Source organism: Marmota flaviventris, chromosome 10, assembly GCF_047511675.1.
Source record: "Marmota flaviventris isolate mMarFla1 chromosome 10, mMarFla1.hap1, whole genome shotgun sequence".
Classification (NCBI taxonomy): domain Eukaryota; kingdom Metazoa; phylum Chordata; class Mammalia; order Rodentia; family Sciuridae; genus Marmota; species Marmota flaviventris.
The window spans coordinates 37,814,330-37,836,903 of NC_092507.1; the positions used below are offsets into that span (position 1 = coordinate 37,814,330).

Genomic DNA, 22,574 nt, shown 5'->3' on the forward strand with positions numbered 1-22,574 from the left:
CCTTATTAAATAAATCTTAACTGTTCACTTCACATTTATAAAATTTATAAGACTTCATTGATTCAAAAGGTTTTTGAGTATAGGGAGGTGAATTTAAAATAAAAAATACACACACATAAACCCAATGATAGCTATAAGTTCAAACAGAACTTAATACAAATTCTAGTTCTGAGACTCACTCCTTGGTTCATTTGGGGATTAACAAATAAAAAAGTCAGGATGGACAAATGAATAAATTTCTGCCTCATAGGATTTATATTCTAGTAAAATTTATATCTAATAAGGAGACAGACTTAACACACACACAAACACACTCTGATAGAAATAAAAATAAAGTATGGGGGGGAAGTGGGTTTGTGGCTCTGTGGCAGAGGGCTTGCCTAGCACATGTGAGGCACTATTTTTATGCAGCACCACATAAAAATAAATAAAATAAAGGTCCATTGACAACTAAAAAATATTAAAAAAATAAAGTATGTCAAAGGATGTTACATAATATAAGAAGTAAAATAAGAAAGGGGAAAAGAAGTGCTGATGAGAGGGCTGGGAAAGGCATGCAGGGAATGAGCTGTAATTTTAAATGAGATAGTCCATGGAGGTTCATGGAGAAGAATGCGCCTCAGTAAAGACTGGAAGAACTTAGGAAAAGAGAAGATCTAAGTCATGGAGACATCTGTGGAAAGAATGAAGACAGATTTAGATAGGCAGTCACTATGGATAGGTAAATCAAGTCGGGTCGGATCAAGGAGATCAATTTGAGTGAGTCTGAAAAGTTGAAGCCTGCCCTTCTTCCACCCTATCAAGATAACCTGCCCTTGCTCCAACCTGTTGGTAAGGTAACCTGTCCCAGGAATTGCCCCTCCCTACAGGGAGTTCTAAAGTTGTTAATTTATGTGTTTTGGGCTGCTCTATCAGCTCCATGCCTCCCCTCAATCTATCTGCTTCTCACCTTTTGGCCATCCCACTGAACATTTCCTAGGCCTAGTCACATAAGCAGGAAGGAGAGAGATAGGGGGAAGAAAACCGGAGAACAAAGGAAGCCCAAGACATATAAAAAGGCCAAACACTCTCGCTTCTTGGGATACCAGAATACCAGCTATGGCTCCCTTCTCCCTCCCAGAGAAGTCTATATTACCCCTTTTTAAATAAGCCCTGCTTCATATGCTTGCCTTGGTGTGCTTCTCTAATGTTATACTTCAACTTGTGAGGAAGCAGAATTCCTCATGGCTAACCAGAGGTATATCAAGAGCAGCACAGAAAGAGGCAAAAATAAATGCAAAGCTCCTGGAGGGTGGGGAGGTGGACATGCTTGATATATTAGCTAGGAAGCCAGTGGAGCCAGAATGAGTAAGAGAAGTGAAGTCAAAAGGTAGGCATGAATAATTTAGGTTTCTATTCTGAGAAGGAAAAAAATACATTTTTTAAATTTTTTCTTTCCTTCTTTTTTAATAGAGCCTCCCTGGCTACTATATTGAGAGCAGACTGTGGAAGGAGCCAAGGGCGCGTGGCGGGGGCAGGGCGGGCAGGAAAATGAGACAGAAAACAATTATAACAAAATCTGTAAAAGGTTGCTGGTTTGGACCAGAATTACAACAATAGAGATGAAAAGTGATCAGATTCAGAATGCATTTGGAAGACAGAGCCAACAGTTTTGCTAATAGATTGGATGATAGTAAAGTTTTTTTGGCTTAAATAACTAGAAGTGTTAAGTATGTGTGAATTAGTTACACCCCTTTTTTTTCTTTTATTCCAGTACCAGGGACTGAACTCAACTACTGGGATACATCCACAGCCCTATTTTGTATTTTATTTAGAGACAGGGTCTCACTGAGTTGCTTAGCACCTCGCCATTGCTGAGGCTGGCTTTGAACTTAAGATCCTCCTGCCTCAGCCTCCAAAGCTGCTGGGATTACAGACATGCACCACCACACCCCAGCAGTTATACCCTTTGAACAGGAAGAGTAAAATATCAGGAAACCAGTTTGGGATATATTAAGCTTTATATACCTATTAATCTATTAATTAATTACACAATATATTAGAGGAAAATTCAGGGGAAAAGTTTAGGATCAAGAAATAAATTAAGTACTAGAGTCTAAATGGTATTTTAAAAATATGGCACTATCACCAAATAAGTGAATATGAATAAGGAGGAGAAAACATTTAAAGAATGAGCCCTGGGAATAGAAGCTGGGGTGAAGGGGAAGAAATGGGAGAATGGGAAGCTTTGGAAGCCAATAAAGAAAATATTTTAAGGAAGGAGAATAAATAATTGGGCCAAATAATGCTGCCATGGTTTCAATATGGTTTGTCCCTTCCAAAATTCATGTTGAAATTTGATTCCCAATATTAACAGTGGTGCAAGGTAAGGGCTTTGAAAAGGTGATTAGATCCTTAAAAGAGGTTAATGTCTTTCAAATGGAGAGAATTTTCACCTTTTAGGACTGAGTTAGTTACTGTAAAAGCAGGTAGTTATAAAACAATGTCATCGCTTATGCTTGTCCTACATTTCCATCAAGTGATGCGGCAGTCCAAGGCTCTTCCCACTTGTAGCCACCTGGTCGTAAACGTGTAGCCTCCAGAACTATAGGCCAAAATAAACCTCTATTCATCGTAAGTCACCCAGGTAGCATGTTTTACAGCAACAGAAAATGAACTAAGGTAACTGCTGATAGTTTAAGTAAGAAAAGCATGAAAATGGGCCTTTGGAGGTTAGTAGTTTTAACAGAGTGGCTATGATGCAGTAATGAAAGTGAAAGATCCGATGTTGAATTCAAGAGAGAATGAGGGAGAGGAACTGGATTCATTCAACAAAACAATTCCAGCCACTGTTCTAAATGTTGGGACTATAAGAGTAAATAAAATAAAATCTCTACCTTTAACACCAGATTGTCTATCAGTGTTATTTATAAAATATTTGGTCTTTAAGAATGCTCCCTAATCCTTCTCAGACTCATTACTCTCATAGGTAAAGTAAATAATAGCTACATTATAGATCTTCAATAAACTATTTAAAGAATAGTGCAGAATGTCTAGGTGTATAAAATACACAACAAATTTAAGCTATTTATAATCAAAACATCAGTGCATCACAGCTTTTTGCTTCACCACCACCATAATTTTCATCACTTTTCATAATTATAACATATGGTGAGCTAGTGGTAGCTGAGAGAATCATGCTTTCATCCCTGAACCAACAGAAAAAAATTCAAATGACTCACAGTCCCAAATAAATGACCAATAAGAAATACACAAATTATACTGAAAAAAAAAGAAAAATTTCTCCATTGTTCATTGTTCAAAGAGACAAAGAAAAAAACACAGTGAATATCAAAAAACATTGTCAAGGAGGTTCATGGTCAATACTATAAATGAAAATATTAAGAGATTTACAGAAAAGGGGAAAAGGGTGCTATCTATCATGCTGACTCTACAATTATAATAAAATATTATCCACTTGATCTACAGAAGGAGATTATCTTCTTTTCATTAGTTCCAGTGCCAATTTAGTCATGTTGGCTAGCAGACCTCTTCATTTTCTGTCATTAAGTTTTCTTCCCAAACTATTCAGCAATGTTTTTAAAACAGTCTCTTTAATTTCTAACAAATCTCTTGAACATGTTAACTAATACTCAGAGCTAGAGAGATACAGAACTTTGAACTTGCAATCCAGATGAAACAGGGTGTAAATAAAAAAGATAATTGATAATATGTCCAAATGTCCAAAATGTCCCAATGGTGTAACTACAAAAAGAATTCAAAGTGGTATGAAGGATAGAGGTCTCATGGAAGAGATAAATTAGAATCAAATTCACAAATAGAGGAAAGGAAGAAAGGGCATTCTGCATAGGGAAAAATGAACCAGGTAAGATGAACGAGACTAGGATCACTTCCCCTCTCTCCATAGGAAAGTAACAGAGAATATCATGGAGGTAGAATAGTGCTATGGGTTAGACGTTAGGTGTCCCCAATGTGTAAGCCAATGCAAGAATGTTCAGAGGTAAAAGAGCTATAACCTAATAGTGCATTAATCCACTGACATGTATTAACTAGGTGATAACTGTAAAGAAGTAGGATGTGGCTGAGCAAAGAGGCCACTGAGGGAGTGCCTTTGGGGTTTATATTTTGCCCATCATAAACAAAGCTCTCTCTCCCTGCTTCCTGGTTATCATATCCTTAGCTGCTTTTCCTCTGCTCTGCCCTTCCATATGACATTCTGACTTCCTTTGTGCTGAGAGCTAAGTAGTCAGCCAGTCATGAACTGAACCTCTGAAATAATGAGCCAAAATAAACTTTTACTCCTCTCAGTTCTTATCAGATCTTTTGGTCACAGTGACACAAAAGCTGAGTAAAACAGAGGGCACAATGTAAGAGAACTTTAAATTTAATAATATTCAACACTTATTAAGCATCTTCTATGTGTAAACTATAAACAAGATAGGGGATTACAATCAAAGATAAACAAAACAGAAGATTTCAAATGAGTTACAAACCAGAGTAGGAGAGATGAAAAACAAGTAATGATTAAAATAATGAGAAAGGAAATTAGAACTAAATAAATATACAAATAACTGTGTAATGGGACACAGATACAATGTATTATTTTCCTAGAATATGTTCTTGCTTTGGAAAATATTAAGCCTAAATGTAGAGTTAAACAGTGAAATGAGGGGAGTAGATCTTTATATTTTACATAAATTTATATTTTACATAAATTGTGCTTTTTGTTGTTGTTGTTGTTGTTGTTGATATCAGGAATTAGACCCAAGAGTGCTTTACCACTGAGTCATATCCTCAACCCTTTAAAAATTTTTTTTTTTTTTTTCCAGGCAGAGGCTTGCTAAGTTGCTTAGAAACTTGCTAAGTTGCTGAGGCTGTTCTCAAACTTGTAATCCTCATGTATCAGCTTCCCAAGTTACTAGAATTACAGATGTATGCAACCTTGCCCAGCTGAGCGGTAGATCTTTGAAAAGAATCTACTTCAAAATTTCGACTTTAAGCTTTAGCTTTGAGTTTCTGTTAGGTTATTATTTCTTTTCAAATTACCAAATTGGATTTTTTTTTCTCTTTGGTAACTTCTTAAAATCATTGGCTTAAGAGTTCAAAAAACTAGGTTTACAACTCTGCCAGTTATGAGATCTTGAGCATCATTTACCCTATCTAAACTTTAGTTTCCTTATCTATAAACTAGAATTATAATGCTATAGGTGTGTCATAAAAATGAGATACAACTAGTGAAAACATAAAAGGGGGCTTTGCCTCAAAAGAATAATATTTATTTCTTTTGTTTATAGCATTTATATTTTACATAAAGAGGCCTTTTTTGCACTTATGCAAACATCTTTAAATATCTTTCCTATATCTTACAAATGCAATAGTTTCAATATTTTTAGTGCTAAAATGTATCAAGAATACAAAGTTAAATATTTTAAACCAGTCTGAAACAGTTCAGATTTTTAAAAAATATTTCATATACTAAATTCATTGTAATTAATGACATACTTTTCAAATCTGTTATACCATTTGGTTATACCATACTTAAGATTCCTGAAAAGTTACTTACACAGTAAGTTAATAAATGAAATAATATTATAGCAATATTTTTTTATATTTAGGAACATATCAAGGTAAAATTAATGGAAGCAACACTTAACTACTAAGTAAAATGGGAACCAGGAAATTCACTTAGCCAACAAATCATTGTTAAAACCTTCTTAATGCCTGGTATAACATGATCTAATATTTCTCCTTTGTCAAGGGCAGAAAAATTAAAAAATTCAAATGAACTATCCAAAAAGTAGTTAAGAATAGAGTTCATAGGAAAGAAGAATAGTACATGTGCAACTTAAAGTATCGAAAGAAGGTAGTATGATTCTGAAAGGGAGAGAAGTAGATATGGGAAATTAAGACCCATTTCTGATTTTTCTGAGGACATTCCTTAGTGAATCTTATATCAACTGAATGATCAATACTTTCTTATCTGACTTAAAAAATACACATGCTCACTTACTGTTTTGGCTGAAGGTAGACAGTTTCTTAACACTAAAGTAAAATTTAGAATAAATTCTAAAATAATGCAATAAAAATGATAAGACAATGATTTTCAATATATTAATTCTTGGTGGGGGTAGGCCCTCCCTTCTGAAGCTGCTGTTCCATGTACAACTATATGTAAATCACTATTTTAATCCTCACAACAGCACTTTGAGATAGGTGCTCTTTACACAAAAGTAAAAGGAAACAAAAGTCTAACAGCTATTAAACAGTGGGGGTGGGGCGGGTCTCAGGGCTGTGACACATGAGGGATCTTTGAAAGAAATAAATGCAAAATTCTCTTAGACCAAGCCTCATAGGATTTATGTCAAGAAATGCCCACAGAAGATGGGTTCACATCCAATATACCAACAGTTAAATACATAGAAGTAAGATACAAACTGACAAACCGTTCCTAAGAAATAAAGAAAACATCTTGACTAATCCTCTTAGCATACAACTGTTATAGTCTGGATCTTAAATGCCTCCCAAGGGCTCAGGTACTAAAGATTTGTTTGCAGTGGGGTGCTATTGGGAGCTGGTAGTACTTGAAGAGTTAGGGCCTAGTGGGAGATATGTATGTCACTAGAAATGTGCCCTCAAAAGAAATTGTTGGAACCTGGCCTCCTTCTCTTCCTCCCTTTTGCTCCTTGACACATGATGTAAGAAGGTTTGCTCTACAACATGCTTCCACCGCAATGTACACACTCCTTGCCACAGGCCCTAAACAACAGGGCCAATCATAGACTCAAATCTCCAAACCTGGGAGCCAAAATAAACTTTTCTCTTTATAAGTTGATTATCTCGGGGCTTTTGTTATAGTAATGAAAAGCTAACACAAAAATGTCAAAGTACTATTATATACTCTATGATATTTACAATTCCAAGTATATGGATTTTATTAATATCTCCCTGCCTTACACACACACACACACACACACACACACACAGCAGTACAATGAAGTATCCATAAGGGCAGAGATGATTGCTAGTTTTGCTAAATTTTTATTTCCAGAATAACAATTTTAATCATAAAATCTTTTTTTTTTTTTTGAGGACTGGGGAAGGACAGGGCATCCTAGGTATGATACAAATTCCTAGTTGTCTACCATAATTCATCTTTCCCTCCTCCAGAGTAGAATGGCTGCTAAGATTTGTGGCTCAGAGCGCTCACCTAGTGTGTGTGAGGCCCTGGGTTCGATCCTCAGCACCACATAAAAATGAATAAATAAAATAAAGGTCTTGTGTCCAACTACAAATAAAAAATAAATATTAAAAAAAAAGAATGTCAATTCTAGGCCCAGGCTTTTAAGAAACAGACATGCCTTCTTCTCATCTTCTATCATATGAAAAATAAACATGGCCATAGAGTTAAGCAAAGCCATATAATGTATCACTACATAGAGGAAACAGCCTGCAACTCAAACACATCATAAATTTAATTGTCATGGGAGTAAAACTAAATTCCTGTTTAAATATTTAGCATCTGAAGTTTGGAAGTTCATTTGGACTACAAATAACTTTCTCCTGAGCAATTCAGAAACTGTTATCTTAAGGTACTGGCCTAAACAGAGATCGAAATAGGCATTGGTATATTTGTCAAGAGCAGGCAGCAAGAGAATACATGTTTTGGGATGGAAAATTTAAGATACATGAAAACAATGGCAAAACATTTAATAAAACTGTGGTCTGCAAAAGCTTGGAAAACAAACCATATAATTTTCAAGTTTGCATCTCTAGGGAAATAGCGCTCGAGAAAAAAAAAGTAATACTGTGTGTTGGGTTTTATTTGTACTTAGAGGTCTCAAGAGAGTAATGAACTCACATGGACTCTACCTAAGTATCTATCTGTTGATGAATGGAATATATAATGGACTACATTTGGCCTTAAAAATCAAGGAAATCCTGCCATTTGCAACAACATGCATGAACTTGAAAGTCATTATGCTAAGTCAAATAAACCAAGAACAAAAAGATAACTGCTCCATGATTTCACTTTTGTTGTGGAATCTAAAAAAGTCAAGCTCATAGAAGCAGAGAGTAGAATGGTGGTTGCTAGGATAGGCAGCAGCAGGTAATGGGAAGAGGCTGGACAAAGGATACAAAATTTCAGTTAGAATGAATAAAATTTGGTGATCTATTGTAAAACATGGTAACTATTAATTAGATCTTCAATGTTCTCACCACACACACAAAAATAATAGATTAGTTGAATTTAATCATTTAACAACATATATATATAGAGATCAAAACATCAAACTGTACCACAAGACAGATAAAAACTTTTACTTGTCAATTATACCTTAATAAAGCTAGCAATAGAGAAATGAGAAGCTCAGGAAAGAATTAGTATGAGTAGAGAAATGAAAGGCCATAGAAAGATTATAGTTAATGGAGGAACTCAGGGTTAGGAAAAGTGAAAGCCAACTGCTTCTGAACCCCAAAAGGTATAATGGAAAAAGATTTTGAGCAAAAATGTAATAAAGATTTTTGAGTTAAACAAAAGGACTAAATCCTAAAACAAAGGTCAGATTAAGGGGGATAACTTCTAGTCACTGACTGCTTCAGATGGCCTCAAGTGCCAGCCCCCAGTGGAATATATAATGCCAGGTATGTGAGAAAACTAAGAGTTTAAAGGGGACCAGAAATCAACCACATAATATTCCATATATCTTTTAAATTTTTACTGAAAGTCAGTATGCTTCTCAATTCCACTAAAATGATTTCCTTTCTCTTTTAAAGAGATATAAGGGAGGGCTGGGGTTGTAGCTCAGTGGTACAGCGCTTGCCTGGCATATGTGAGGCTCTGGGTTCCATCCTTAGCACCACATATAAATAAATAAAAGATCTGTTGACAACTAAAAATATATATACTTTAAAAGAGAGAGAGAGAGAGAGAGAGAGAGAGAGAGAGAGAGATAAAAGGGAGCTGGATGTAGTGGCACATGCCTGTAATCTCAGCAGCTCAGGAAGCTGAGGCAGGAGCACTGCCAGTTCAAAGCCAGCTTCAGCAACTTAGTGAAGCCCTAAGCAACTCAGTAAGACCCTATCTCTTAAACAAAATATAAAAAAGGGTTAGAGATGTAGCTGTACGGTTAAGCTACCCTGGCTTCAATCCCCAGTACCAAAATAAAATAAAATAAGACCCCTTCTTCATTCCTGAAAAATTCTCATTTCCTTCAAATATTTCAGGACTAATAAATAGAAGTGAGTAACTTGTTTATTTGAATGTTTAGCACTGAAAGGAAGGAGAAAGAGGGGATAATAGAGATCAGAAAACATGGATTAAGTAGCATGTTTTTGTTTTTGTTTTGTTTTTTAAGAGAGCTTTCCAAACTCTGTTTTCTACCATTTAGATGGGGTTTAAAATTTCCAATTCAATTTATAAAGTTGTACCTAACCCAGGGATATAATCAATATATAAAAGCAATTTGGATTCCATTATATAAATACAAATGTATAATGTTTATGCCCAAAAGAAATAGAGCCAATAGTTAATAAAATTAGAAAACCAAAGAAGTTATTAACCTTATTAATTAAGTTTAAATGAGATCAGAAGGGTGGGACCTAATCTTATAAGATTAGTGTCTTCATAAGAATACAACAGAGAGCTCAATGTCTCTGTCATCTGAGGACACAGAGAAAAGATGGTTGTTTGGATGCTAAGAAGAGGCCCTCATCAGGAATCTGATTAACTATAGCACCCTGATCTTGGGAATCCAGTCCTCCAGAACTGTGATAAAATAAATTTCAATTGTTTCTGCCACCCATGCAGTGTAGGTAACAATTTCAAAAGCATGTCCCTAAGTAATTGTAATAACGCCTTCATAAAAGTCTAATATGCCCCTAAGAGAATGACACAGTCCTCACTGAAAACTAATGTATGAAGTAGATACCTACAATACCCAAGAAAATATGGAACACATACAGGAGAAGCCAATGATTCAGGTTGCAGTAAATGGTAGGATAGAAATGAGACTAAAAAACTATGAGTATTTATGAGAGAAGCTGATTAGTATGCCTCCAGAGTAAAGAGAGTTAAGTTTAAGCTTAAAGAATAGATAAATACTCGGAAACTAGAAATCTTAAAAACAGCAGCAGCAAATACAACAAATATGGAGAAGTAGGAAACATAAAAAGAAGGATACTCAGGTGACATTATCCTTAACATATACCCTGTATTCCAACTAAACTAATAATTTCTCTTTTCCCCCAGGACATTGTACTAATTCAAAATTTCAAGATTTCTTCATATTCCTTTCCTTCTGGAGACACTCCTGTCTTTATTTTACTTTTTCCATGTTCAATGCTGTAGATTTACTTATATGAAAATTTACTTTAATATAATAACCTATCTTTCACACATTCACTGCCCTCTTCAAGTGAAGCCCTAAAAATAAAGAATCCATAGGAGAAAGTAGAAGGTAAATAAAGATGGATTGAAGGGTAGTTCTTGAAGCACTACACTTGGAAGTGTTCCTATAACCTTATTTCTTTCTTTCTATATTTGGTTTACTTGCTTTCTCCTAATCCACCCACATGATTCACATATATTAGAAATATATACCATAGGTCAATATGCTAGATACTAGCAATTATCAATAAAAATATCAATAAGGTCCAAGCTATCCTGGCACTTACTTTTAAAAAAGATGCTAATAAGGAAATAAATAAATGTTAAACTATAAATTACAGAAGATTATTTGAATGAAATAAACTAAGATCTTCTCTTAAAACAACTAAGGAAGCCTCCCCATGGATCAATGCAGGACACTGAACACCACACATATCAGTGTGCAGTGTGCCTATGGGCATGAGTATACACATTCATATTACACATATCAATGCATTTGTATATATGTGTATTTATCTATATATGAGTGAATAGTCCTACATAACAAAGATGGGTCTCAACTAGGTTAATTATGCCAAGTCCACACTCCCCTAAGGACAACCTTAAACAAGGAACAACCCTAGGCAAACACTATGCATGGACAGCCCTTTCTATATTTGCTATATGTATAGTCTATACCAATCAATGGCTCTCAAGTGAAAATCTTTAGAAAAAGGGGAAAGAGTACTCCATAAGAATCACACAGAAGCTTGTTAAAAATGGGAAATTCCAGTCTCCATGCTCAGCAATCTCAATTTAGTAGGCCTTGAATAAATTATTATGAAGTTCCACCTGGATGATTCTGATACTGGTAGATTTTGGCCCCTTGTCAGGCAGGGCCTTGGCTCATGAACTGTTCAATATTTATTTTGTCACAGCCAAAGCATGGCAAAGTAATATGCTATTCAGTATCAGTAAGCACAAAATAGTTTTCAGGTAAAATAAATACAGCTATTAAAATGAAATCTGTAATTTTTGTTTTGTTTTCTCCAAGTATAATAACACTTATTATTAAAAAGCTTTTACTTAGGGACAGAAAAGGAACTGTAACAAGGTACTTCTCAAAATGTAGGACATGGTCTTAAGTTTTATGGCAGATGATTTAAAATGGTACCCAAAATGGTTTTAGATGGAACATAAGGATTATTCTAAATGGCACATGGATATACCTTAAATAACACTGACTCACAGGAAAAACTGCATTATCTTTTTAATTTTCTTTCAATCAGAAATCCTCAGCTATTGATATGTCTTTTACACCTCTTTATCATTGCTTGTCTCCTTTTAAGAAATAGAGAGCATGCCTTTGAATATTTGGCAAACACTAATATCTAGCCAGAATTTTGTAATGTTTTTCTGTTCTACTGCATTTTTAAGGCTATAATCCATTGCTGATAAAGCATTAGACACTGATTTTTTCATTTGTAATAGTGTGGTAAATAAAAAGAAAGTAAATTTAAACCAAATAGAGTAAACTGAATACAGATGTTACAAAAACTATAGGGGTATTTGTTACTGACTGAGGTTGAAATTTCTTCTGTATGAAGTATTACTAAAAGTAACAACCAATTTCTCTTTCTCTGTCATGCATAATAGTTAATTCAAATGAATAATCAAAAAGCACAAAATATTGGTAGGAAGACATTCAGTGAATGGCCTATTGCACCACTTGACAGAGCTGCCAAAATAATGACTTTCCATTATATGGCAATGATTGAGTTTGCATTTTACTAAATGGATATGATAATCCATGTCTGGCTGTATAGATCAAAAATATGCTGGTGTCTGAAAGACAGGACAATTGCTATTCTGTAATTTATTCTACACACCTTATAATCCTTGGATCTGCAGCAGCCAAGATGGGAATGCTCTGAAAAAGGTATGTACAAAAGAATTAAAATTCGACAACAACAAAAAGAAAATTTGGTTTCATCTTTGATTTTTGCTATTATCATTGTTTGTATAATTATAATACACAGAGAAGATTTAGAAACACTTTAAAACACTTCAACAAAAATTCTTTCAACAAAGTTATATAAACAAAGATGATGAGGAAACAAATAAAAGAATTTGTACCAAGTGATTTCACAAATGCTATTTCTTAAATATGTGAATACAAACAGGAATAATTTTTAATCTGATAAGCCAATTTATCTAAACAAAATGAATAATATTTATTTGATAAACCAGTTTCTGATTAAATACCATTTTTACTTATAGATTTGACAGATATTATTGAACTGCATGAGTTCCTACTCTTGGAATCCATGCCAGAAATCAGTAGGCGAATCCCACTCCTTGGTATATACCCAAGACTTAAAATCAGCATACTGCAGTTAAACAGCCACATCATTGTTTATAGCAGCTCAATTCACAATAGCTAAGCTATGGAATCAACCTAGGTGCCCTTCAACAGATGAATACAGAAAATGTGTGCCTACTTCAAACTTTTAAGAGATCTGTCCCCATAATCCTTTTGCAGCACGCATCCACCATTATTTATCCAGTGCCCATGAAATATTTTAAGGTTGGCCTCTGCTCTCATGTGAATCTCCATCAATCAAAGGGCAATGAGTTTATCATAAGTCAATTTCTATGAACACAAGCAATGCTAGGATATCCAGCTTTATAAAATAAAGCCAGGGTTTAATTTCTCTCAGGGGATACAAACTTCTAAAAAGGAAAGACATATAACAAAGTGTTTCCTGTCTCTTGCTCACTTGTGCTTCATTACCCATAACTGCTTATTCCACACTCTAATCTAGTCATCTCTGACTACTCAATGGGGATTGATTCCAGGACCCCCTGTTGATAACAAAATTTGTGAATGGTCAAATGTCTTATAAAAAAGGCAGAGTATTTACATATAACCTATGCCTATCCTCCTAAATACATCTTCTCAAGATGACTTACACTACCTAAAACTATGCAAATGCTATACAAATAGTTCTTACATTAGAGAATAATGACAAAGAAAATCAGAACAGATTCTGTTACGGACACAATTTTTTTCTGCCAAATATTTTGGATCTATGGTTTATTGAACCTAGGGATGCAGAATCCATGGATACAGAGAGCTGACTGTATTTTTATCATTCTCATTCCTGTGGCTATCAAAATCTCAGTAACAAAAAATGTCACTTTCCCTATTTTTTCTTATCTGAAGTGAAGCACAAAGTAGGTTTCCTGCTAACCACTAACTGGAAGAGTAATACTCACCAAAGAATATGCAGAAATGGCTTATAAATTTTTTAAAAACTCAGTTCTATTAGTCATTAGGAAAACACAAATTAAAATCATGAGATAGGACTACTCACTCATTAGAATGGTTTAAAAAATGACAACACAAATTTTTTCAAGGATACCGTAAAATGAAATTTCATACATTGCTAGTGGGAATGTAAAATATGTGGCCATTCTGAAAAACAGTTGGCAATTTCTTAAAAAGTTAAACATAAACTTACCATATGAATCAGTAATTTCATTCTTGGTTTTATTCAAAAGAATGGACATATATCTACACAAAGACTTTGAAGAAAATGTTCAGAGTAGCTTTATTAGTAACAGCCAAAGGTAGAAATAATCCAGGAGCACAAGGAGGGAATGCAAATGAGATTAAGGAAGTTCTTGGGATGATAGAAATATTCTAAAAATGGATTGTTGTGGTGGTTTCCAACTGTGAAAATTTATTAAAAGTCATTTAATTGCACACTTAAAACAGGTGAATTTTATGGTATTCAAATTATACCTAAATGAAGCTATTAAAAATGTTGAATAAAAAAATAAAGAAATTAAACCAAAGAAGGATTCCTTAATAAATGATACTGTTTAGCTGCTTGTGCTTTATAAGAAACCCAAACAGGAACACTTTTAAATGAAAGCTGTGACAAATGAGATATTTTTTTAATAAGTATCTACATTATGACTACATGCTCTTTGATTCTAAAACATTAACATATTACCATTTATTGCTTTCTAATCAAGATGTAACAGATTAGCATTTGGAATGCTATTTCTAATTTATTTTATTTTACAATAGTAACCATCAAACAAAGGGATTAGTTCCAGTTTGCAAAGGATTACAATCGTATTTAGAAATAAAACTCATTAAAGAATCTTGAAGAGACTAAAAGAACTCCTCAAGGAGTTATTGTCTCAAATTCCTAAGCAAAAAAAAAAAAAAAAAAAGTGGGCAGGATGATGGCCCTTGGTCTTCAAATACAAAAATGAAAGGATAAAACTTCCAAACCAAACCAAACATTCTTGCATTACAAGAGATACTCTGTTTCTTCAAAAGGACTATAAAAATTACAATTAGAATATGCACCATAACAATCCAAATAGAAAAAAATGTATTTAAAAAGTAGGGAAAGTAGGAGAAGACTGTTGTAAAAAGAAGGAGCTTAGGCTAGAAGACCTAGTCTAGACAGCATGCTCATTTTGTAACACTCCAACAAGTCACTTAACCTCTCTAAGCCCTTGTCATTTTTCTGGTTATATTTTTAATTAAATACATCTTCACATGATTTTTATGAGGACTCAATGGATCTATGTCCAGGAAAATAATATCCTATGAAAACTTAAGAATTACTGAACAAGACAATTTGGCAAGAAAATGTTCAGAATTTTTTTTTTTTTTTTTAATACCAGGGATTGAACCCAGGAGCACTCAAACACTGAGCCAGATGCCAGCCCTAGCCCTTTTTTTGTTTTTATTTTGAGACAGGGTCTTGTTAAGTAGCTTAGGGCTTCATTAAGTTACTGAGGCTGGCTTTGAACTTGCAATCCTCCTGCCTCGGCCTCCCAAACTACGGGATTATAGGCATGCACTATAGCACCTGGTAAAAAGATTTTCTTTTAAAGTAAAATCATAAGTGAAAATTCACTATGTTTACAAGATCTGACCTTAAGAAATCCCCACCATGTACATAGTTGATATGTAAATAGGTTGAGAAACATGTAAATAGTTGAGAAAAACCCAAGACAGAAATAGCTCAGCTACCATACCCAGGACCAAAAAAAGAAGAAAAAAGGGGGGGTCAAAATATAGAAGAACTAAAATAAGAGAAACAAGAAAGGAAATCTCGCCAGGCTCAGTGGTGTGTGCCTGTAATCCCAGAAGCTCAGGAGGCTGAGGCAGGAGGATCATGAGTTCAAAGCCAGCCTCAGCAAAAGCAAGGCACTAAAGAAGCAACTTAGTGAGATGCTGTCTCTATATAAAATATAAAATAGGGCTGGAGATGTGGCTCAGTGTTCGAGTACCCCTGAATTCAATCCCCAGTACCCCCCATCCCCCCCAAAAAAGGAAGTGGAAACTCTTCACAGTACAAAGCAAACAAATATGCAAAGAGCAATGGGAATTTTTAAAAAATTATAAACTGTTTTCAAGAAACAATCATCAACTTATGTGAAAAAGGTCAGTGTAGAAGTTTCAAAATCTCAAAGTATCTTCTCCACAATTATAAAGGAAAAAATAGCACCTTTATGCTGGAGAAACAGAGCAGAACCATTGGAATCAAGTGAGCAAAATAAACATTGCCAGTAACAAAGCAACACCACATACCTCCCTGATTCAATGCAATGCGAATGACATCACTTCTGTTGTATTCTGGGGAAAATAATCTAAATCTAATCACGAAGGAAAAAAATCAAACAAACCAAATTGAGGTACATCCTACAAAGTAATTGGCCCATGTTCTTCAAAATTATCACTGTCGTTAAACACAAAGGAAAACTAAAGAACTGATCCATAGTAAAGAAAATTAAAGAGACATGACAGCAGAATGCTGCCAAGGGATTTCTTTTGCTATGAAAATATTTAAGACAACTGATAAAATCTGGTTTTAGGTGGATGGATAAGTTAATATTATTATATCTTTGTTATTTTCTTACTTCTGGTAATTGCATCACACAAGATAATGTCTATATCAGTCTGTTCAGCCATTCTGCTCTAACAAAATACCATAGATTAAGTGACTCAAACAATAGAAATTTATCTCTCACAGTTCAGGAGGCTAGAAGTTGGAGATCTATGTGCCAGCATGGGCAGGTTTTATTGAGATTACTCTTCTTGGCTTGCAGATGGCTGCCTTTTTCCTGAGTCCCCTTCATGGCATTCAGAGAGAAAAAACAAGCTCCCTGGTCTTTTCTTAAAAGAACAATAATCCCACCATGAGGGCCCCACTCTCATCAGCTCATCTAGGCTGTTTATGAATACCATTACTTCAGGTGTTAGGGCTTCAACATACAAATTATCAGGGAATGCAAATGAGTCCATCTTCATGTCCCTATCCAAAACATATGCAAACACATGATGGGAGAGTTACTTTCCACTGGTTGTTCATAAAGCTTTTTCCAAGTCCATAAGTTTCTTCCAAGAAGGGAAACAGTGTAACATCTGTTTCTTATTTCACATAATGTGCTATTCTGGATATAAAAGATTTATTGATTACCATACATCTATGTCCTGTTAATGCTAAAAAACAATCAAAAAAATAAGCATAAACTGCATGTTCTCAGAAAAGAATGTCTCATTTCCTCATTTGAAAAAAAAGATTCTACACTTTAATTTAGAAACAAGTTAGCTCTCTACATGTTATGATTCTATTTTTCTTTCACTGTATTTCATTTTTCTTCTATTACTTTTTCAGTGAGTAGTAAATTATTTATTTATCTATTTATTTTTGGTATTGGGGATTAAACCCAGGGCACTTACGACTTACCTACTCCCTAGTCCTTTTTTACTTTTTAATTTTGAGACAGGGTCTCACTAAGTTGCTTAGGGTCTCACTAAGTTGCCCAGGCTGGCCTCTAAACTTGTAATTCTCCTGCCTCAGCCTCCTGAGATACTGGGTTTATAGACATGAGCCACTTTTTCCTGTAAGTAGTAAATTAACCTTAAAGGCTGCTAGTGAATACTTGAATGAATGCACTAGCCACTGTCTCCAGATATTAACAAACATCCTTCATTATACAGTGTTATTTATATTTCTTCATAAAATCATCTTTATATTGAACTTAAGGAGAAAGCTGTCTAACTATAATGCCTGGGGCAAAAGATTAAGGAAAAAAACTTATAACTTAAAGAACATTACAGAAAATATAAGGGTACCACCAACATAGTGGTGAAGGCACCAACTTCCTTAACAAGCCCCCTAACACTCAAGGAGCAAAACCAAGGTTCAATAAGTGGGATGGCATCAAATTAAAAAGCTTCTCCACAGCAAAGGAAACAGGAATGTGAAGAGAGAGGCCACAAAATCTTTGCCAGCTAATTTTCCATGAAGAGGAAATGAGTTCTTTCTATATTCTGAATATAGAAAGAATTCAAAAAACATAACACACACACAAAACAAAACAAAAAAAAGAAAAGAAAAAACCAACCAAATAATCAAGAAATAGGTAAAAGACCTGAATAGATATTTCAATACAAATTACCAAAAAATATGAAAAAAATGTTTGACATCCTTAGCAATCAGGAAAATGTAAATCAAAACTACACGGATTTTATCTTTTTAGAAAAATATATAATAATTCTTATAATTATATTGAAAGCTGATCCCTATACTTACATGCTAAGGCATATAGTATGTTAACATTTCCCATATTATACTCCTTCTTTATATGTTGATTATCAAAAGAGTTAAAATTATTTTTTAAGAATGTCAGGTTTATCATAAGTGGTAGAACAAGCATTCAAATATCTATCTAAATATAGGGTCAAAACCCATAACCCTGATCTTTCTACTACTGTGTATCCCAAAAACTGTTCTACAACTTGATTAATTCTATTTAACTCAGGTTAGGAAGAGAAAAGTGTCCCATAATGAAATAAAATGTTGAAAAGAACAAAAAGAAAATGTTGAATAGAACAAAATTAACCAAGTTACATTTTACTAGAAGATATCATAATCTTTAAAATACTAAAAATATTTTTAATCTCAAAGAAGGACATGGTTTGTAGCAACACAGAAATTTCTTATTTTTAGGGAGTACCAATATGGATGCTCAACAAGTCATAAAAAGCTATAGTTTACCACATCATACAATAAAACAGCAAAAGTATCTGCTTTCCATAACCGATGCCAAGTTAAAGTCCCAATTGTACCTCAGATAACTAAATTAATGAAGAAAGATAACTCCTAGCTTACCATTGTGCATCCTGGACCATCCATCTCTTTCACAGTCTCTACCAGAGGATCCAAATAAAGTATCAGTCCTGGGACTTGGAGGATCAACCTAATGTAAGCAAGATTTTCAAGATAAAAAAAAAAAAAGAGCTTAAACATTCCCAGTCTTCACATACTACAAGTTTAGTCAAGTATTCTGCTATACATTTTTAAACAAATTGAAATTAAATTCCCCCGAATTTTATATATATACATATATATTTTATATATACACATAAATATTTATGTTGACTTTATATGAACAGATTTGCACTTGAAATATCCACTACATCACTGCCTTGTTTGTTTTGCATTACAATGTTTAAAAAAGAGCAATCAAACTTATTTATAAAACAAATTTATCCATTGGCTGATTATCTCCTTAGCATATATATTTTGAATTCAAACTGTTTCTCCTTGGCTGTGTTCAAAGCCCAGCATGCTAAGTGCTTTATAATTTACATATAATAACAGTCCAACACATTTTTAAACTAAAAATAGAATGATATAAATGTGTAAAAATAATTAAAATTATTAAAATAATTTTAATAAAAAATTAAAATTTTTGTGCACCAAAAAGAGAAATAGAAAACCAACCCATGGAGTCAGAGAAAGCATCTATAAATCCTACAACTCAACAACAAACTATAGCAGAAAATGGACAAAAGGCTTGAGGAGACAAATCTCCAAAGAACACAGACACAGGAAAAGATGCTCAACATCATTAGTCATAATGGAAATGCAAACCAAAATCACAGTGAGACACCATACACACTAAGATGGCTATAAGAAAAACAAAACAGGGCTGGATGTGTAGTTTAGGGTAGAGTGTTTGCCTATCATGCAAACAGCCCTGGGTTAGATCCCTAGCAACAGAAACACAAATAAACAAAAAACCCAAACAACAACAGGAAAAAAAAAAAAAAAAAAACTACACACACACACACACATAAAAAAAAAAAAACAGAATGTGGAGAAACATAACATTGCTGGTGTTGATACAGCCACTACACTTTGCCAAGTTAAGAATTAAATTACCTTATGATATAACAAATCTACTATTAGATATTTACCCGAAAGATTGAAAACCTTGTAAAATTTGTGCACAAATGATTCATGGAAGCACTATATATAATAACCAAAAGCTAAAACCAACGCAAATGCCCATCAACAGATGAATGGATAAAACAAAACATGGCATATATTCTTCAATAGAATATTATTCAGTCACAAGAAAAGAACCAAGTAGGAATACATGTAGCATAGATGAACACCAAAAGCACTGTGCTAAGATAAAAATGCCAGATATAAAAAGCTAATATTGTATGAGTACATTCACATGAAATGATTGAACAGGCAAATTCATAGAGAGAAAGCAGATTGGTGGTGTCCAAGGTCAAGGTTAGGGATGAATGGGGAGTGAATACTTCATGAGTACGAGTTTTCTATTTATGGTGATGAAAATGTTCTGAAACCAGATGGTTGCACAACATTGTGAATATCCTTACTACCACTGATTTGTACATTTTAAAATAGTTAAATTATCTATTTTATAATAGGTATATTTTAACACAATAGAAAAATTACATGCATAAATGAAAAATAAAAAGGCATTGTATAACTCTTCTAGGATGGTTGTGACAGTTTGGAAGCATATTAATTTATTCCTTAAATCAGCTTCTTTAAAGATAGATTATTTTTCATACCATGAACTATTTGTCTTTCCTAAAAGTGTTAACATTTTAAATATGCATGTATCAAGTTAAAGTTCAGTTACCAATTTGCTAGTGTTTTTTAAACAATAAATGGTCATAGAGGAAAAATAACTCTTTTTAACACATACATTTGGAAAAAATCCAGTTTTCTATTCAATAATGTCTAAGTATAGACTTAGAAGAATGTACTTCTATTCAAAGAAAATTTGAGGGAAAAACCACTTAAATATAAATTGCAAAGTTTATGCCAAGCAATATTAGAATTATCTCATTTTTAACATTGCCATGAAAAGTAATAATGAAACAAACATTTAAGAGCAGTCATTTCTCCAATGTTTTTTATGTGTAACCCAATAAACTTGTTTACTTTGTACAGATACTTTTATTAAGATGCTATTATTTACTCAGAATATAATACATTCATTCAAATTAATTTGTAATTGTGGGTAGACATAAAATGAAAGTTATTCTAAAACTGCCATCAATCATACAACAAAACACTACCACTGTATTGTTATAAGAAAAAAAGAAAAAGTTTGAATGTTTTTCAAATGAAAACAAAAAATGTGACCAGAACATATAATCAAAATCTATAAAATTCAGACAAATGTAATCATAAAAACCTTAATAAAATATTATCTTTTAAATGTATCTATTACAATATAAATTTTATTTTTTACAGTTAAAAATCCATTTCTTTGGTTTAAAAGAATAAAGAATTGATAGTTGAAATATAAAGGTGGAATAAAATGTTGCTTAAGAAACATTTAAATTGTCATTAAAATGTATAACAAAGAAAAATCTGAATTTTCAGATGGTGCATGTTCAAAAAGAATAATATTAGGTCACCAAAGAAGTATATTTAATATGTTGGATCAACTAATTTTAGAATTTAGAGACTTGAAAATATTTTAGACCTATCCAAAATGTGGTCTTGCTGTTATAGAAAAATCTTGAGGTTTGAAACTATATATAGTAATGTATTACTTAGTATTCTTTATTAATTTGAAAGCTTTTGGTAAAGAATTGCTTTTAGGGTTAAAACACTTTATAAAAATTCAGAAATCTATGAAGATTCTGATAGTCTTTTATTGAATATTCCAATTATACACCCTTAAACTTAGCCAGAATCATTTGACTACTACAAGGAAACAAGGTTCTAAATTTCAACCACATGAAAAGCATGCTTCTCTATAGAAAGATCAGTATACCCTGCCTTTAAGTCAACATAGGCCTTCCTATGCATCCCTATCAAACACTGATTTGCATCAAAGATTCATTATACAAAGCTTTCTCAAAGGACATAATTTCAAAAGACACCAACTTTCCATTACAAAATTTTTAAAAAGCTGGAGTAGGTAGGGGTCTTCCTTTTCATAAAGAATATTTGGTCCTCCTTTAAAATCCTAGTCTCATTTTGGTGTTAATGTCAATGACAACCAAGTTCAATTTGTAGAGTTATTAAACTGCTGTATAAGAAGAAAGGAAATGGATACTCAGAGGATTTAACATGGCATTCAAAATGGAGCTTGATCTCTGTCAGGTTTAAAGACTGAAAAAGTATGTTCTTTTATGTTAATTTTTCATTTTAGATTACTGGCTAACCCAGTTCAGGAAAGAATTATAATTAATACAAACTAGAATTTGAAAGACATTTTAGAAAAACATTCTAGTGGCACAACAGATATGGTCAGTTTCAAATGGAAATGCTTAGGAGAGTACATACATGTCTAATCACAAATGGAGGTTTATCTGTTTCTTTTTTAAATTCATACGGCCCCAGATTTAAATGGGCCAGCCGCCGCCTGGTGTCTTCCGATAGCTCACACATGCGTCTTTTTGTGTAGGGAGATGGAGAGTGTGATTTTGAAGAAATTGTAGGCTGTTCATAGCTTTTTGCATTTACACAATATTTATTTCTCTCAGGTGACTTGGACTTTTTCTTTTGTGATCTAGATGTTCTACTTTGCAGTCTGCCATGTGATTTTTCAACTGGAGCCGAATGGTAAATAAATTTATCCTAAACACAAAAAATAAAAATTAATTTGGACAGAAGATATTTTTTAAAATCCTACAGGTAGAAAAAAACTTTTAAAGTAATTTAACTAAGACACCAAAAAATCTATCAAAGCCAACTGTATCATCAGTCTTTCCTGTGCTAATCCTGGGGAGATGTCAAATCAGTATTCTACAAGATAACTCTTTGTATAGTGGTTGATAAAGTATATTGTATCAAAATTCCTTCTTAAGTCTAAGAAGTACTTT

General features: G+C 33.4%; 1 protein-coding gene across 3 annotated transcripts in view; it reads right to left on the bottom strand.

The window, feature by feature from the left end:
- The window catches only part of Spata6 (spermatogenesis associated 6), a 116,927-nt gene that overhangs the window by 39,801 nt on the left and 54,552 nt on the right, over nucleotides 1–22,574 (bottom strand). For all 3 annotated transcript variants that reach the window (XM_027945016.3, XM_027945015.2, XM_071617810.1), the window contains 3 exons: nucleotides 22,036–22,329; nucleotides 18,577–18,664; nucleotides 12,256–12,296 (listed from right to left, as the gene is read on the bottom strand). In XM_027945016.3, coding sequence (XP_027800817.2) covers nucleotides 12,256–12,296; nucleotides 18,577–18,664; nucleotides 22,036–22,329 — 423 coding nt within the window. The remainder of the gene's footprint in view (nucleotides 1–12,255; nucleotides 12,297–18,576; nucleotides 18,665–22,035; nucleotides 22,330–22,574) is intronic.